The sequence below is a fragment of the Ovis aries genome, chromosome 2, assembly GCF_016772045.2.
Source record: "Ovis aries strain OAR_USU_Benz2616 breed Rambouillet chromosome 2, ARS-UI_Ramb_v3.0, whole genome shotgun sequence".
Classification (NCBI taxonomy): Eukaryota; Metazoa; Chordata; class Mammalia; order Artiodactyla; family Bovidae; genus Ovis; species Ovis aries.
The window spans coordinates 204,907,270-204,925,905 of NC_056055.1; the positions used below are offsets into that span (position 1 = coordinate 204,907,270).

The 18,636-nt window shown below is 38.2% G+C and overlaps 1 protein-coding gene across 2 annotated transcripts in view; it reads left to right on the top strand.

Annotated features, from left to right (window-relative positions):
* Nucleotides 1–18,636, top strand: part of FAM117B (family with sequence similarity 117 member B) — a 79,432-nt gene that overhangs the window by 55,764 nt on the left and 5,032 nt on the right. The window contains exons 5-8 of one of the 2 annotated variants that reach the window (XM_042244963.2): nucleotides 2,434–2,577; nucleotides 3,912–4,137; nucleotides 6,221–6,341; nucleotides 11,642–15,539. In XM_042244963.2, the coding sequence (XP_042100897.1) occupies nucleotides 2,434–2,577; nucleotides 3,912–4,137; nucleotides 6,221–6,341; nucleotides 11,642–11,960 (810 nt within the window). In that variant the 3' untranslated portion in view covers nucleotides 11,961–15,539. Of the gene's footprint in view, nucleotides 1–2,433; nucleotides 2,578–3,911; nucleotides 4,138–6,220; nucleotides 6,342–11,641; nucleotides 15,540–18,636 lie in introns of those variants that run through there. The other variant, XM_042244965.2, reaches the window with a different exon arrangement.

The following is an 18,636-nucleotide window of genomic DNA, read 5'->3' on the forward strand; positions in this document are numbered from 1 at the left end:
TTTGCATATGCTGACATATTTAGAAATACACATTTTTATTACAGAAAGCTATGTAGATGTGGGAAAAATAAATTAAATACACACACACAAAATTCCTTAAGAACCCTTGAAATGAAGCATAAAGTATAATCATTTTTTAAATTTTTAAATATTTTAGAGCATAGTTTATGTAAGGAATAAAATCAAAGGCCTATTACTTTTTATTTATGGAATAATAACAGTATGCTTAATGAAGAAAATATTTCCCAGACAGCTTGGGTAGATTATTTTTCTTCTAATCATATAACTGTTTGCTAGTTAAGTGAATTGCTGTTGAACCTTTGCTTCATTTACCTAAAATGGTGTGTTGACCTTAGGAAAGTGGCCATTTTCTTTTTTTTTCCTTCCGTTCTTTCCTTTGCTTTAAATAAATTAAACTGTTGACACTTGCCACTATTTTAGATTACATTTGAGAAGAACTTCTTACCAATTATCTAGGATATGACTTCTGTAGCTGCCTGGAAAGGCAGTAACAAGATGTCCAGTTAGTTATTACACTGGTGGGTTCCTGTTATGTGCATTTCTCAACATGACACCCAGCAGACTTAAGCTTTCTGTTCCTTGAAGACTTACTAACAGATCCTTATGGTTCCCAAATCCAGAAAGGTCAACATTTTGCAGAAACCTTGACAGCTCATCTTCCCCTTCTAGTCTTCTCCTTCCTCATTTCTGTAACGTTAGCTACAAACCAGATGCAGTCTGGAAATGGCATCCAAAGCAAGCCATTATTCATGTTGTTTTGTGACTTTTAGGAGAGAAAATTAAGTTTAGAATTGAGTACCTTTCACTAAATATAAAAAATAAAATCAAAGTTCTGTTTGTAGTATATATACTGATAACTCCTGAAATCTTAGTCTGTAGCAGTTCTCTGTTACCTCATTATTTTTTGACAGAGGAAGAGTCCAGAGGAAGGATGCCTGCCTGACAGAAATGCTCTGACATGCTCTCCACTGCAGACTAGTGAGCTCTGGGTTTCTTTTAACCCATAGGTGCTTCAGTCCAAATCAGTTTCCTTTCGTCCCTTCACTAGTTTTTGTTTTCTCTTGCCACCACTTTGAGAAAGGTTTCTTTCCTTCCTTGACCTGTCATGAACCAAACCATATTCTTAGCTTCATTCTCCCACTCTTATCCCAAGAGTAAGTACATATCTAATTGGAGAGAGTTTCTTTTTTTTTTTTTTTTAAGCCTGTTTTAGATTATTCTTTGGAATATTATTCTGTTGCTAAGGAAACAAGAGGGTGAGAATAGGTAAAAAAAGAAAAAAGTACCCTTCAAGGTGTTAGTGACAGGTCTCGGGGATATAAAAAACTGATGGGAAATAGCCAGTTTCAGTGACTATCTTAGGCATTGTTTCACTGAAGTAGGAAAGTGAAGACCTTGGGGTGAGAGTAGGGTGGAGGGTGGAGAATGCAAGTTCTCAGAAGAATGGAGGGGAGGGCTCTGGTGTTTACTTTCCTCTTCCTGTCCTGTCTTATCACAGTCCTGTCACAGGGTGAACCAGGGCTGGACTGCTGAGGAGGCTTTCGGGAAGTGAGGGAAGTTACTGGCTTTGTAGCACCAAGACGGAAGGATTGAAGAATAGGGGATCTGAAACCTCCCTGAAAGAGAGGTTTCTCAAAGAGACCTCCCTAAATGAAGGATGAATTAATCACATTTCTTTACCAGACAGCAGGACAATACAAGATGACCTTCTGGCACACTGTTGCTATGAACTTTGGCAGATACCTTGCAATTCTTGTTTCATATTTTATTTTGAGTATCTTGTCAGGAAACCAAGTGATATCCTGTAATATAATCAGTTATTTCTTTTCAAAAGTAATACTGTGCCAGTGGGAACATTTTTTTTAACTAGAGATAGGCTTTGAAACAAAACATTAAAATAATTACAGTGGAAGTATAAATAGATTTCACAGGGAAGTTACTGTATCATCTTGCTACTGTATATGGACTTTGGAAGTGATTTTGTTTTTCCTACCAATTTTTTTTTTTTTGGATAAATTACTTTTTGTTACTTATTTTCTGGAATATAGATAATTATGGCACTGGAGGACTTTAAAGTTATGTTCTGAAATCTGAACTCCTGTAATCATGAAAGAATGTCTGAGGTTAAGATTCTTTTAGTGTTTTCCTGTATCCCTCTTCTCTTTACAGTCCCTCATAAATGTGAATTAATTTCTGAAGTTCTACCTTGATTGTCTGGGATTTTTGCTTTAAATTATATTTTCGTGTATACCAAGGAGCAGGTTTCGTTATTCACGCCTTTGTGAGGTCTGTAAATTTTGATTTATTTTAGAGTTACCCAGATCAAATGGAAGTATGCTTCCATCTAGTGAATGTAAAGGTAGGTAGTAATAAATGTTTTTTCTCCCCCGCCCCCCACCACTTTTTCTTAAGGCTCCTGTTCCAAAGAGTGCACTTATTCCAGTAATTCCCATCACCAAATCAACAGGCTCCCGGTTCCGGAATAGTGTGGAAGGATTGAATCAGGAGATTGAAATAATAATTAAAGAGACTGGGGAAAAGGAAGAGCAACTTATAGTAAGTAATCTTCTACCTTAAAATCAGCCTTATACATTAATTCTTCTAATTATTTTTTTTAATCACAATTTTGGTTTCCATATTTACATGTTTCTTGCTTCTTGTTGAGAATAAAAATTTATCTCTTTTGAAAAACTCTGACCTTGCAAGTGAATGACAGTTTTTGTTTCTTTGCATCTCATAGAGACAACTGATATGACTTAAATTTGGGTCCTTGAACAGAAACTATTTTTTGTTTTTCTGTATTTAAAAAATCACAGATATGCTTCTCATTGTCTATAACTCCATTTAACAAAAGTTCAGCTTAACTGGTTTGTTGGTGGTGGCATGGAATATCTTCTGAGTATGAATATATATCTTACTGTTTGTCAGTTACTGTTTGGTTGACTTTCTCATCATGAAGCACAGGTCTGCTTACCTATAACATGCATAGAATGTGTATTCTATTAACTGTGACATACAAAAGTACAGTTTATATGTAAGACAGACAATTTCCTGTTTATATTTAAAAGCATGTTACAGTATCCTGAAGCTTTCCTTCTTCAGTGAAGGGAGGAACTGGGGAGTTTAAAGCAGTATTTTATTGACGTCTGAGATTTCTCTCCCTTAAGATGAAAGGCTGGTTTAGCTTAGAGAAAACACCACTGCCCACACCCTAACCTCCTCCACTGCACAATGGTGAAACTTCTCCCGATGTATGATAAAGGTAAACGCAGCAAAGGTGTACGGGGAGCCAGTTTCCCTGCTAAGTGAGTCACATAAGCCTTCCTCTGAGCCTTCTCCTTGATTTCCCTCTATAATTAGCAGTGCTGTGATTAACCGTTCTCTCCTTTAGGAAGGTTTCTTGGAGAACACTGTTTGAGGAGGAAGTGAGCAGGGTGGGAGGGCGGCAGGGGCTATCATCAGGTATTACTGGTTCACACAGTGCACAACCTTTTCTTCTCACGTGGAACCTAGAGTTACACCTAGGCTTCTCCTCTGTTATAATGGGGTGTCTTGATCATTTTGAAAATAACAGCACGTGATAAGTAACTCAGTGTTGTTTCATCCTTCAGCGAGCACCGACCACTCATGTGCCAGACCCCTGGGAGTTCAGAGGTTCTGCTCTGCCGCTCCATGTCCAGCAGCAGGGGAGGGCGGGCGACGAGACAGGAATGGCTGTCCCCACAGCCAACACACAGGCGTCTCCCTCTACCGTGAGGCCCGATAAGGAGAGGGTTTCTGACTTTTGAGTCTTCTGCAACAACAGGGGAAGGTTGAACCTTGGGTGCCTTTCTAGGGGAATTTCAAAATCAGTGACCAGAACACATACATTTGAAACATTTCTGTAACAGCCCCAAGACATTCCCGACGGCCACCGTGCGCCTCCGCCCCTTGCGCAGAGGAGCAGCAGCACACGCAGCACCGACACGCAGACGCCCGGCGGGGCCGAGCGGGGGAGCAACGACAGCAGCCGCTCCCAGTCCGTGTCCCCCACAGCCTTCCTCACCATCTCCAACGAGGGCGGCGAGGAGAGCCCGTGCTCGGCTGATGACCTGCTTGTCGACCCCAGGGATAAAGGTACAACACGGGAGGAGTTTGCTGCCACGGGATAAGTGACACCGCTGCTGTATCCTGGTTTCTGTTCATTTTCTAGCGGAACACTACACTTAAGGCCACTAAGATCTTGACTTTGAGATGTGTTCAAAATACAGATTTTAAAGAACTGTAGTACAGAACCATAGGTTTTACTGCAGTACTCAGGTGATGGTCAGGTTGGCTGGGTTTATGGGCTTTTGTAGGTATACTTTTTTTTCTTCTTGCACTTACTAATACAAACTCCTTAATAGTGAGTAACATCCTTTTTGGTATAAATGAGATAAACATTTGTCCTGAAAAGCATTTGTTTTCTGTTACCTTGGTTGTCATGTTTTTACTATCTTACTACTTTTTAATTGAATGTGAAGCCTTCAAGTTAGTGTGTTTCAGGATCTATATTTGTGATATTTCTAATAAGAATTAAGCTGACTTATATCAGTGCAAGATGAGTATTCCAGGCAAGCCTGGAGTAAAAGGGGAGGTGGGATACTTATTAAACCACTTGCATGATCCAGAAAGTAATTGGAGACATAGCACTTTGAATATTAGTTACTAATAATGTTTTACAAATATGATCATCTATCTTTACCAAGGCAGTCTTTTCTTTTAGCCTAAACTCTAGTTATTACTGCATGAGCTTGAGAAAAATGATAAGATAAATCCTATGGCTCAGTTCAGTAGTCATTTATTTAGAACCTCCTACTCGCAGTGTGTTGATTGTCCTAAAATGTTGCACGTCTGATGACAGCTGGTCATTAGTGCCAGTCATCTGAAGTACGGAGACTATAGCGCGTGCAGAAGACCTAAGATTTACAGAGGAAGTCGCGTCAGACTATGGGCAATTGTAAAATCATACTATTTGGGCCCTCTTTTTGTCATCTACAAGGTTAAATAAAACATGGCTATACCCTAGACCAGTTATTAATAAATCACACCCCCTGGGGGCAGGACATAGGCACCAGCAGTTTTCGGTGCTCCCAGGCAATTCACATGCACAGAATTTTGACACCACTGAATTAAATCTTTTGATTGGGCCTTGTGTTTCTTGTCAGGAGTTGACATAATTAATTACTTCTGATACTTGCTGTAAGGATTAAAAGAGAGAGTGATGCAGCTCCGAGTACTTAAGCTCAATCAGATGTACCTGCCCCACCCAACCCACCCCCAGACTAACCATAGCTATTAAAATCTGCCCCTTGATTTTCCGTACTTTCTACTTTTACTTCAGCAGCATATAGGAACTCTGTAAGTTTTGTGTCCTGCTGTATTTGACTATAGGAGTGACTGGTTAACTTCTCTGGATTTCTTTTCTAAGAAAGGGCTACTGTCAGCAAGGACTTGTAGTTTAGTTGACACAGACTGTACATTTAGAACACATAGGTTACATATCAAGAATTCTAAGTTAATGTGGTAGAAACTGAGGACATCAGCACTGAACAGAATCACCAGAGTAAAGAAGTGTTCCCTTGGGTAGGGTTAATTTAGAAAGATAACAAAAACTTTGAGCCAGACTTTGAAGGAGGTTTTGGAAAATAAGCAGAGAAGGACCTCTTAGGTATAGAGAAGTTTGTAGGCAGAAGAAAGTCTCTGCCATACACTGTGCATAGACTGACTATCTGGAGCAGAGATTGCAGTCAGAGAGTAGAGGATCACCTGAGAGATTCTGAGGGGCAGCCAAGAATGAATGACAAGCCACCAGTGAGGAACCATGTTAGTTATTTGTCTTGGGAAGAATGGAGGTGGCATTTGAGCCCATGTGCTGTGTATAGAGTAGAAATAAGAGCAGCATACCGCAGTATTCAGTGCTGAGGAGTAAGTTATACAGGCCTAGGCTGTGGTAATTGTAAGTAGAAAGGAAAATCTCTGGTTTATGCATTTTTTAACAATCAATCAGTCTTTTTTACCAGGAATTGTGTTAGATATTGGGGTAATGTGGATGAGTAAAGCCTTGCTACCCTCAAGTAGTAGCTCATAGTATAGGGGAGGCCAGGAGCAATCAAATACAGTGGGACTATGCACATATGTGCTAGTATTTCTTAGTAATCCAGCATGTTGTTTCTTGCAGAGAATGGGAACAACTCTCCTTTGCCCAAATATGCAACCTCACCAAAACCTAACAACAGTTACATGTTCAAAAGGGAACCTCCTGAGGGCTGTGAGAGGGTCAAAGTCTTTGAGGAATGCTCGTAAGTATCCCCCCCCATCCCACCCCCACCCCAAACTTTTATTATGAGAAGTAATAAAAGAATTTCAAATAGGCTGAAGAACAGTACAGTGACCACTCGTATATCCAACACTAGATCCTATGGTTAACATTTTGCTTTGTCTCTTTTGTGTTTTGGTGTTAGTTTTTACAGAAATGTTTGAAAGTAAGTTGTAGTCATGACATTTAACCTTGAATCCGGTTTAATACTTATTTCCTAAAAGTAACCACTCCTACATAACCACAGAACCATTGTCACACCAAAGAAAATTACGGTTATGCTTAACATCAACTAGCATCCAGTTATTATTCACATTTCCTCAGTCGTCCCCAGCATATCACCCGTGGTTATTTTTGGACCTGTAAACAGTCAGTGCCACACATTGAATTTAGCAGTGTATTTATTTAAGAGACCACAGATCTCAATGCAGGGTGGGTTTCCTCCTTTCAAGGATCAAATTCCCTTCAGTTTTTAGTCTCCAGTTCTTTAAACAATTAAAATATTTTCCTGCCAACATGGGTAAGAGAACTCTATTACTTAGCAGAAACATGTTGCTGTGATCAAGATCATAGAAGAAGCAGAACTTTAAACAGCGTCTGGTACCCTTGGTATGCGATCTGCTGTACTCATGTATTTCTGTTGGCTTTTACTCTAGTCAGGGACTCTGAATTTTAGACTCAGAACCTGCTTAGAAACTATTGCAGCCACGGCCTACTTTCAGCAGCCTTGGCCCCTTGCCTTGTAAGTGATGGCTACAGGGTTGTAGGTATGTATGATGCTGAGCAAATTAGGTGACAAACATTATTTGAAGAGAGAAAGATGGTACATATATAAATCTCACTTTTCAATCTCGTTGCAAGACTAAGAGACACCTTCTGGCTTTTTCTCACTATGAAACTAAAAATACACTGTGGAGCTCGTCCAGCCTTGTTTGGTTCACATAACTTCTTTGTTCCATCATGAGTATCAGAATCGTTCTGAAACATGGCATCCTTTTGCTCTGTGTGCCCCTCCTGTCAGTGCTTCCTTTAATGTCAATTCTAAACAGTTTTCCACACAAAGAGCATTGTCTTTGAATCCCTTCACCTTCTCTACTAGGAGATCCCAGCTGTCAGTCTTTTTGCTTTTGTGACAATAATTGAAAACCCTGTTTTAGCAGCTGCTTATTTACTCTTTGCACCACGTAAGTCTGAAGACATGCTTGGTGCCAGAGTTTAAGCAGTATTTCTCCACACATGTGTTTCATGGACTCCTTGCACCATAATCATCCAGGAAATTAGTTCAGACTACAGAGTCCCAGGTCCCACCCTAGCCCTAGCCCTAAGGAGTGAAAAAATACGGAGGTAGATAGGACCGGGAGTATGCATCTTTAACATATCTCAGAGGACTTTTATGCTTCACTTGAACATGCTGGCTTAGACCTTTTCATGAGAGTTCTTCAGAAATGGTCATTTTCATAGGTAAAAGTTAAATGGTCCATGTGGAACCTTTTGGAGTATTTGACTCATGGCTGATGGACTTAAAAAGCAATTTGAATTTCTGTATAAATGACTTTGAGTGAATATTGGTTGTGTAGGTTGGTGTCCTGTGGCATCTGCCTAGACTGTTATGTTTGGAATAGTTCTCAGTATCTGAACTGTATACATACAGCTGTGTTGCTTGTTTCTAAAGAGGGAAGAAAGGATGGGGAATATGTATGTATTGTGTGTGTATGTATGTATGGATAAATAAAAGGTGAACCATGACACATAAAATGTTTTATGGCATATCTGTTATTAGAAGGTAAATCTCTTCTTTTTTAAATACATAGTTTATTATAAATTTTACTGACATAAAGGATGTGTAGCACACAAAAACCTATTTATTTTTAAATATCATTTTGTATTCCAAAAGGAAATTAATAACAGTAACCCAAGAATGGATTTTTTAGAGCTAATTTTAACCTTCTATCAATAAAACAAGTTACTCAAAGTCTGAAATATTGGTTTCTTTTTGCCTCAGATCTGCATGTCATAATTAGAGCAAAATCCTCTGGACGCACTAGCATTAAAGCAAGGGTGATTATTGGTCCTAATCTTAAAATTTTAGCTTATTTAATCATTCTTTAAAGTATATTTTTCTAAGTCTCCATTTTTGTTTAAAGATAGACTTAAAGATCTGAACCAGCTGTTGTAGTCAGGTGAGGGGTTAATCTCTCATTTGCATGTTTATTTGCCTGAAAGAAAATAGGTAGTTGGATTGGGGCCCAGAAAGGACAAGATCAGATTTTGCTTTTTTTTTTTTTGATACAGCAAAGACCTTAGCCATTCCTTCTGCACTTAGCAAGTCCTTTTTAATGCAGTCACATAGGCTGTTTCCTGATCCCAGTTAATGAACTCCTTGACCTTAGTTATCTTAGGTTCCTAGATATTATGGCCTCTTTGCAGTATAGAGATTTTTTTAAAAGTATGACAGAACTGCTCTTTCTTCCTTTCTTTCCTTCTCTCCCATTCTAAGTGAATTGGAACCACCATTTCTTAGCTGATAATTTATTCCTGACTTTGAAAATTGAATAAGGCTTTTAAAAAAAAAAGCAAAGAATTCCTTACATCAGTATGAAAATATCTATAATAATTATCCAGTCTGACCATCTATTTTTCAGAAATCAGCTAGCAAGCAGTTATCTGTTTTGAGAAACAGTCACTTTTGGTATAACTTATGGAAAAATAAAATATTTAAATTAGTTCTGAGGTCTGTACGTATTTTGTTTTTTGTTTTTTTGGTTTCTTTTGTTTCTTTTCTTTTTGTGTTTCTTTTTGTTTGTTTGTTTTGTTTCTTAAATTGAAGAAAGCTTTGTAGTAGTATTAGAACTTTCAGCTTCTATTAATAGTGGCATAAGTATTACACTGGTCATGCACCTCCGGTAATGAATTTCTTGGAGAATCTTCTCCTAAAAGTTAAATGGAGTAAAAATTGATTGCTTTTGGTGGACTGGGGTCATGATTCGAAGAGGGGATACTAGAAGAGGGGTAGGGGGCGTGATGCTTTTTTTTTTTTTACTGTTAGTGTTTTGTTTCTTGATCTGTGTGCCTGTTAGACAAGTTATGATTTTTTATGTTATTTTGTGTGAGATCTGTTGCCTATTCTGTTTTCGTGAAAGCAGAAAGGGAGTTAAACTGATTTTAGGTTCTGTCATTAAAAAAGTCACAGTTATCAGATCATTAGTTGAAGAAAAACTGAACAGTTTTTTTGACTCTTAAGTATAAATATATGTAATTTTTAAAAGTGTATTTTTGGTGCTGATGGGATATAGGTGAGAGGGAATTTTAGATTCTCTTTTAGCAGTATAGAGGCTGAGAAACTTATTGATAATAATGATGCTATATAATTAATGTTGTATTGAGAATTCATTTGAAATGTGATCCCATTTAGGCCAGAGCTGAAACTTGGAGTAGGTACCTACTTAATAGCATTAACAAAACAAATAAATTAGCCTTAAAAAAAAAAGTCAGTAAGAAGTTTGTCTGTATTTCAGAAACACGAGTTTTCATCCTCAAGATCCATTAGCAGCATTGTGTCTTACGTGATTTTTAGCAAGATAACATCGAACAGTAAATAATTAAAAACCTAAGCCTCATTTGGAGGGTGTGGAACTTGATTAGCCCTTTTTTCCCCTAATATAAGAATGAAAGTTATCTACTAATTCTTTGAAAAAAAAAATGTAAGCATTATTTAATTATACAAACATAATATCAAGTTCCTATCTGCTTTAAGGAATTGAAAACCATTTTGTCAGTAAAAAGAGAGGTGTATGCCCTTCTTACGGTATATCCAAATACACGTGACCCTAAAAGTACTCACCATCTAAAGTGTCCAAGAATAGCAACACACAAGTAAAACAAATTTAAGTGATGTAATTTCTTTCTTCTTAAATTATTCTTGCCAAAGCTATCCATGGGTAGTATTCACTATTAATAAAATATGCCTACCCAAAGCACTGCCTATGTGGAACATTTTTTTTTTTTTTTTGCACCTGCTCCCCAGGTTTGTTGTTTATTCATTCTTTAAAACCCAGCTCAGATGTTCCTTCCTCTGGAAGTTATCTTCCTACCAAACTCCCCCTCTTTCTTTGTGCCAGAGGTTATTTACTCGCTTGTTCTACCTCTAAACACTTTACAGACCATTTTTATCACATCTCTCAGACATGCTTGTGCGAGTTTTTAACCTTTTTTTGCTGTGGACATCTCTGGCAGTTTGTTAAAGCCTTTGATTCATAGCTTCTCTGAATTATGTTTTAAAAACACATTAAAAATTATAAGGGAGACTGATAATACTGGAGTAGAGTCTGTCCCTTATACCTCTCTCGTCCCAAGAACTACATATTTAGTATGTCTCCATGTATGTCACTTTATCTTTAGGTTTCCAGAATCTAGTGCAGACTTGGCACACTTGGGTTTTTATTTATTTTTTATTAGGAGAGATGAGAACCATACTTTCATCGTATGATCATACTACCTTTTCCCACCTGAATCTTGATTTATTTAGTTTCTTCCATTTGAGTTTCTTCTTAATTTTGTGTCACTTCCATGTTACTTTAACAGTTTAAATTTTGTATTTTTACTTTCAGGGAATACCACTAACACTTGTATCCTTTTCCAGCCATTTGGGTTAATTGTCAAGAGCTCCTGAGGAGAGGGAAGGATTTGGTTTCAATAAAACCTTTAGAACAGAGGACTATCATTAGTTTTACCTTGATTTTACATTTACATTATGCTATTCAGGAAATCATTATGGCTGTTAACTCAGAACTGTTTCAAAGAGATTTTTAAGCATGCTTGGAGAAGCCAAGCCCAGCAAGGTTTAGTCACGCAGTGGCAAAGCTCAGCAAAAATAGACATCTTGGGTCATTCATTTCCTTGCCTTTGCCCTTCAAAATAGTACAGACTTTGGAACAATCATAGTGGGACATATTTTTGTCTTTAAACAGCTGGAATATCTTTTGCTTTAGGAAATTCTTTATTCACATTGGCTGTCTTAGAGCTTCACTGAGATGCCTAAGCATCCTGTTTGGAGCCTGGGCTCTCCAGGGAGCTGAAATCAACAGTAAACTCATGTCCTTCCAGCATTCTGAGATGCATAATTCAAATCATGTGTCCTTTGGTTGATGGCATTTGGAGCCTTAGACATAGCTTGAGTTTTGTTTTCCTTTTTTGTGTCTATAAGTTGTTGTTGTTTTTAAAGAAAAAAACTTACTTCTGGTGTTTCGTGACTTAAAAGTCTTGGGTTATTTATTCTGTGTCTAGGCCAAAACAACTTCACGAAATCCCGGCCTTTTACTGTCCTGACAAAAACAAGGTGAATTTCATTCCTAAGAGCGGCTCTGCCTTCTGCCTCGTCAGCATCCTGAAGCCACTCCTCCCCACACCAGATCTTACCCTCAAGGGCTCTGGCCATAGCCTGACCGTCACCACTGGCATGACCACCACTCTGCTGCAGCCCATCGCTGTGGCCTCCCTGTCTACAAACACAGAGCAAGATCGAGTCTCTCGAGGAACGAGTACAGTCCTGCCCCCAGCCTCTCTCCTCCCCACGCCAGAACCCATTGAGGAAGCAGAAGGATAGGTCCCAGTGCTGCGAGGCTGTAGTTCTGGGCAACTGAGAACCTCCTCGACCCCTTGGCAGCGATGGCATCGTGGCTCCTGGTTGGCTGTGACGTGCCCCAGCTCTTCCACACTGATGCGGCGTGGCGTGGCTGCTGGAAGGGAGCGGCCCCTCTGGAGGCCGGCCCTCAGCGCCGAGCCTGCTTTTGCTTAAAGCACCAGTTGAAACAAGAAAAAGGTATCATTCTTTCCTTTTGAAGGGCCAATATCACGTTTTTTGTTCTCAAATTAGACTTTTTTGAAAAAACAAAAACAAAAAACTGATCCCTGCAAACATGATTCCTGAAGGGAGACGTGAATGATGCTGCAAGAACCATCTTTTCTATGAAAATGACTATTTTATACCAATGTTACATTTTCTGGAAACGTAGCAAACAGGATGTTCTTTGGTGGCCTCTGTTTCTTGTTTCCCTTTCTAGATGTGTGCTTTTCTCAGCTGTTTTCAGCTTTGGGACCAAAGGGATTGTTGACATTTTCCTAGCAATCTTAATCTCATGACTGTGTTCTTCTCCCAAACAAGAATTGATAGGTTAATAATACCTTGAACCAAGTATATATATAAAAAAGATAAAAAGCAATATGAGTACATTATGTGACTTATGTTTTCTGATGTCAGAAGTTTGTGCTTTGGGTGAAATATTTGTAAAACTGCTGTTTTCTTCACTACTCCTGTACACATTTCACCACGTTGTCAGAAAAATTATAATCTGGAGACAAGTGCTTTAATATGTTCTCACCCATCACTGGAACTTGGTTTAAAAGTCAGTGAGCCGAAAGGAAACTACTGCCCAGTGTCGACTGCTAGCTAGGAGTAAGGAGCCCCTTGGATTTTCTGCGCAGTATTTATCACAGGAATGCCCTTCTGTCCCGCGGGTGTCATTCTGCCTTTAACCGTCACTGTATCATAGCCCCAAGAGATCCTGGAAATGGCTGTGCATGGATTTCCTCCTCTGCTTTTGTGATGTTGTCGTCTTGTGGATTTGGTCTGGGTTAGTAGTTTGCCAGGAGTGTGATCCATTGAATAGCAACCCTTAGTCACAGAATCTTGAGACTGACGTTTCCTTTGTGGTGGCTGGCACTGAGATATGTTGCCTACAGATTTTGCTAGTTTTTGCTCCAACATTCCACACAGAGGGGGAAAAACAGGCCAGAAGGGCTCTGGAGCATAAACAGCAGGCGCCTTTGAAGAATTTGGGATTTAGGCCGATCTTAACACAAGCACTGCCGGAATCGCATGAGAGCAGACTTCGTGTCTGGACATGTGGTATCAGGAGCAGCGCTGCTTAAAAAGTCACAGCATTGCTGATAGAAAGCATCCTTCTAAGATCTTCATGAACTACCTTACGATGCAATAATTTAATGTTCCTATACACATTATAGGAGGAGAACATTTAAATACTGTAAAAGGGATTCAGTTTAGAAGGTTAATATGTCAGTTCGTCCAGATATATCCCATCAAAGAAAACCTAGTGGTAGCAATAAATCTTCTGAAAGGACTTCTTATATTTAAGTACCTTTAAAACATCTAAGTAATTAAAAATATGCCCTGTTAAAAATGGAGATGGATTTAGGCAAATTAGGTAAACTCAACATTTGAATAGTCTCAGGTTTCAGTTGGTAGGCCTGATGAATTTTAGTACTTTTTCCACCCAAAACTGATTTAGCTGGAATTAGTACATTGTGGCTTCTAAATTGGAAAAGCTCAGTTATTCAAGGTCTAAATGTTCTCTGGTGGGGTGGTTTTTGAGAACCTTGATCATTTGACTTTACTATTTCACCACTGAGAACTGCTCTGTCAGAAGTACAGAAGAAGGGCAAAACAAATCAGGTGAGCTGGTGTTGAAGGTTGGAAGTTAAAAGTAAGGTTTCAGAAAAATCCCCAATCAGTTTTTGGATTACCTGAATTCTATTAAATCTCTGTTCTTTTCCTTGCCTCAGACTTACTTCTTTTGCCGTCTGGACGTGGTCACAGGGGTGTTTTACTAAAATGCCACTTTGTAAAGTTTTTCTTCTTACTCTGTTGTGCACATTTGTCTAACATCTCTCTGTAGAGTATTCATATATCCTTAATCTAAAGTAATTTAAAATCAGAATGGGAGACAGTTTTAAGATACTGTCATTTTCATAATCTTATAGGTGGAACTTTTAATGTTTGGCTGTAAGGAGAATGTGAATTTGCAGGTAAATGAATTATATGGCAACCAGACATAGCCCTCGTGTTTGGGAGAAATAGAGCCTGAGGTATGAAGGAAGGAAAAAAGGTACAAGGTATAAAAAAAACTCTTAACTGCCAGTGCCAAAGGGCTAAATTTTAAGTTTATGAGCTTTACGCCGTCTTGAAAAAATATTGATTGTAGTCCATTTAGCTTTTATTTAACCTTGGTGCACAGGTGGTTGACTTTTTTTTTAAATGGGTCTACTCTTAATAGAATGCATAATATTGTTTTCTAAAATTACATTCCATAATTATCTTGTTATTCTGTAGAAAACTGTACAGAAGGTAAGTAAATCAGAATAGCTTCAATGGAAATACCATTTAAATTTTTTTAAAATTTTGAATAAATTTACTTCCATTGCGGTAAAAGAAACAGGTGGCTTGTATATTTCAGCAAAAGGAAGCTATTCTCTGGTTATTAACTTTGTCAGTGTTGTTATTTTTACTCTTAAACAGTTTCTTCCTTGCTGTGATAAAAATATACATTTACTGTTTCTGATCATGACCAAGTCTGTATTACTTGTCAAATTTAGATCTTAAGTTGTCATGGCTTTTGTGAACAGTTATTCTTTGATTAATATGGTGAGCATGGATGCCAAAATTATTTTTTAATTAGGTTCATTTTATTTAAACTATTTCTGATATTTGTGACAAGCCAAATCAGCCTTTTAGAAGGTGCTACTGCTAACTGTGGAATAACTGGCAACAAGGAAGCCCCCCACCCCCCACCCCCCTTTTTTTTTCTAATGGTTGGCTTTTACTGGGAAAAGGTATTTAAAAAAATAACAGAATTTATAGCCTCCTCTGTGTCCATGATTAGGACTGGATTGTCAGAATTTTCTTTTGTTAAAGGAAGTAAAAGAAAAATCGCCACTACTGAATTTATTAAATACTACTCTGAAGATTCATTCATTAATGCTTAGAATTTTGATGTTTCAAGACTAGATCGGTGGAAGTGCTGAATCTGCATTTAAAAAAGCTAAAATACTTAATGTCGCACTTTAAGGTTTAAGTTTTACTCTTCCTAAATTAGGGATAACCAGATAAGCCCTGAACAATATTTTGTTTATACAATCCTGTTGATGGATATAATTTATGTTTTTTAAAAGTCTTTATTTTTCATCCCTGTTAAAGCTGTGTAAATCTTTTTCAAATGCAATTTTAAAAGTTTTGTTTTTCTAACAAAATTCTCCCAAAAAACTGCATTTCTGATGGTGATAAATATTGTTACTGTGTACTTATGTATTCCCTATATCTGAACACTTGTTGCTGCCTCACAAGAAAATAGAACTTTTATGTTAAAAATAAAGTTTGTTCTTCTTGAGAGTTTTTTTTCTGTGTACTTTTATGAATATTGCCTCAAATGCAAATTTCTTTTCAGATATTTCTGGCTTGAAAAAAGTTTAGTATATTCTTTTTCACAGGTAGAATAATGAATTTGTGTTAAGTAGCAGGATATATAATATTCTCAGTTGTTCTTCCTTATTTCCTTGCTACCTCCTCCTCACCTTCCTCTGGAACTGAGAGCGCCTGGTGTTTGTGGTACGTGCTAAGCAGACATGAAAGTATCAGCAAGCGCACTGAACGATGTACCTGTTTAAATTCAGTACTTTACAGGTTAAGAGATTTAGCTGGGGGCAGTCACTTAATTTCATTCTAAATTACACATAAAGGAGTTTTTTGCCTTTTGGTAATTCATTCTTGCTAAGCCAGGTATATTCTTCCTTTGTGACAACGGTTTATAGATGCAAGGCAGTTGTTTAGGCTGAGGGGTTTAGTCTGTATGAAGATTGTATGCAGTATAATCTCTTAGAAAGCAGGGTCACCTTTTAAGTGTAATAAGTGTCACCATGGCTGCCTGTCATAAAAAGTGGTTGCCAAATTACTTTGTAAGGAATTCTAAAAATTATTTCTGGGGGGAAAAAGTTAACCATAATTTGGATATATATGTGTATGTGTATATATACATACACACACACACATATAAATACATAATGTAACATAGCATCAAATATGAAGAGAATCTCTCAAACTGGTGTAACATTTTCTTCCATTTTTCTTTTTGCTGTCTTTTCCTTCCACCTTTAGAGAGGTTGAGAGGAGAAAATTAGATCATAAGTTGGGTGTGCCTAACTTTCTCTGTTTGATTTTTTTGCTTTGATTCATTAATATTAAATATACCCCCTTCCCCAAAAAGTTTTTAGGTCTATAATGATTCTTTCCCTTTAATTTCTTTTAATTTCTTTTAATTTCTTGGTTGTGAAATACTTAGCATCCCTTCCTAGGAGTTCCCTGCTAATGTTTATCATTTTTTCCCTTACTAAGATTGTTTGCTTTTTAAATATCTTTATTTTAGACCTCTATTAGAATGGGCTTCCCTGATGGCTCAGACAGTAAAAGAATCTGCCTGCAATGCAGGAAACCCAGGTTTGATCCCTGGGTCAGAAAGTTCCCTTGGAGGAAGAAATGGCAACCCACTGTAGTACTCTTGCTTGGAGAATTCCATGGACAGAGGAGCTTGGTGGGCCACAGTCCATGGGGTTGCAAAGAGTCGGACATGACTGAGCAACCAACACTTTCACTTCCATTAGAACATGGCAGGATAATATAGGTGACTTCACAGGTGGTGCAGTGGTAAAAGAATCCACCTGCCAATGTATGAGACTCGAGACGTGGGTTTGTTCCCTGGTTCAGGAAGATCCCCTTGAGTAGGAAATGGCAACCCACTCCAGTATTTTTGCCTGGAAAATTCCATGAACAGAGAAGCCTGCCAGGCTCCAGTCCATGGGGTTGTAAAGAGTTAGACACAACTGACTGATGATGTAATATAAATAACCTTTGTATCTCTTTAGTTCAGTGTTTTCAAACTGTTTGGGTCTTGAAATGAATTATATAGGTCTAGCTAACATTTTTTTAAAATGAAGTATAACAAAAAACATAAGTATATTCAGACATGAGGAGAATAGTATTTGTATGTAAAGCTTTTGCTAGCCTTGAAAGTGAAAGTCACTCAGTCCTGTCAAACTCTTTGCGACCCCTTGAATATATAGTCCATGGAATTCTCCAGGCCAGAATACTGGAGTGGGTAGTCATTCCTTTCTCCAAGGGATCTTCCCAATCCAAGAATTGGGAAGGGATTTGACCAAGGGATCAAACTCAGGTCTCCCGCATTGCGAGCAGATTCTTAACCAGCTGAGCCACCAGGGAAGCCCTTAGTAGCCACAGGGATACATATGTACTAGGTTGTAAAGTAAAATATATTTCTTATTGTGAGCTGTCATCAAAAATGATTTGAAAAATACTGTTGTAGATACAACTTTTGTATATATGTGTTTTGGGGTTGGTCTGCTATCTTAACAGGGAGACTGCAGTCTTTAAGGATACTGTTTCTACTTCCTTTTAGTAACTATCTCCAAATTGCTGGTTTTATTTAAAAATTTCTCTTCAGTGGTTTGCATCTTCTTCACGTGGAGAGTTTAACTCCATATACTCTTTGTTTGATTTTACACAGGAGTATGGATGCATCATACTACATCATTATGTTTTGGAGAAGACTATCATGGAGCTCAGGGCTTCCCTAGTAGCTCAGTTGGTAAAGCATCCGCCTACATCGCAGGAGACCCCAGTTTGATTCCTGGGTCAGGAAGATCCACTGGAGAAGGGATAGGCTACCCACTCCAGTATTCTTGGACTTCCCTTATGGCTCAGCTGGTAAAGAATCCACCTGCAATGTAGGAGACCTGGGTTCGAACTCTGGGTTGGGAAGATCCCTTGGAGAAGGGAAAGGCTACCCACTCCAGTATTCTATCCTGGAGAATTCCATGGACGTATAGGCCATGGTGTCGCAAAAAGCCAGATATGACTGAGCGACTTTCACTTTCTGTCATGGAGCTTTGATGGCCAAAAAACCAGGAGTATGACCATTCATCTCATTTCCATGCCTTCAGCAGTTATTTTTGAGATCATGGGGATCATTCAGAGGAGATCCAGGAAAAGCCCAAGATTTAGGGCCACAATTTGGGAACTAGTTCTGGCTCTGCAGCTTAATGGTCATGGGATCTTAAGCAAAAAAGTCACCTTTTTGAACTTCAGTTTTCTTGTGTTATTTCAGGAAATGCTGATGACAGTGCTAGTCAGTTAGATGGCCAGTGAGTATGAAAATAACAAAACTGGAAGCAAACACATGTTATCTTCTCCTTTCTGTTAGGTAAGTTTATTCATTCCTTAGAAAAGCCACAAGTTGTTGATCAGGGAAAATGATCCCATGAAATTCATTTTACCTTGTAAAGTATAATACAGTCCAGGGTGTTTAGCTGAAATCATAATAAAGGTGGGTAACACTTTCTGATAGCTTTCCACATGCCAGGCTTAGTGCTTACAGAACCCTAGGAAGCCAGATACTGCTAGTTGCTATCTTATAAAT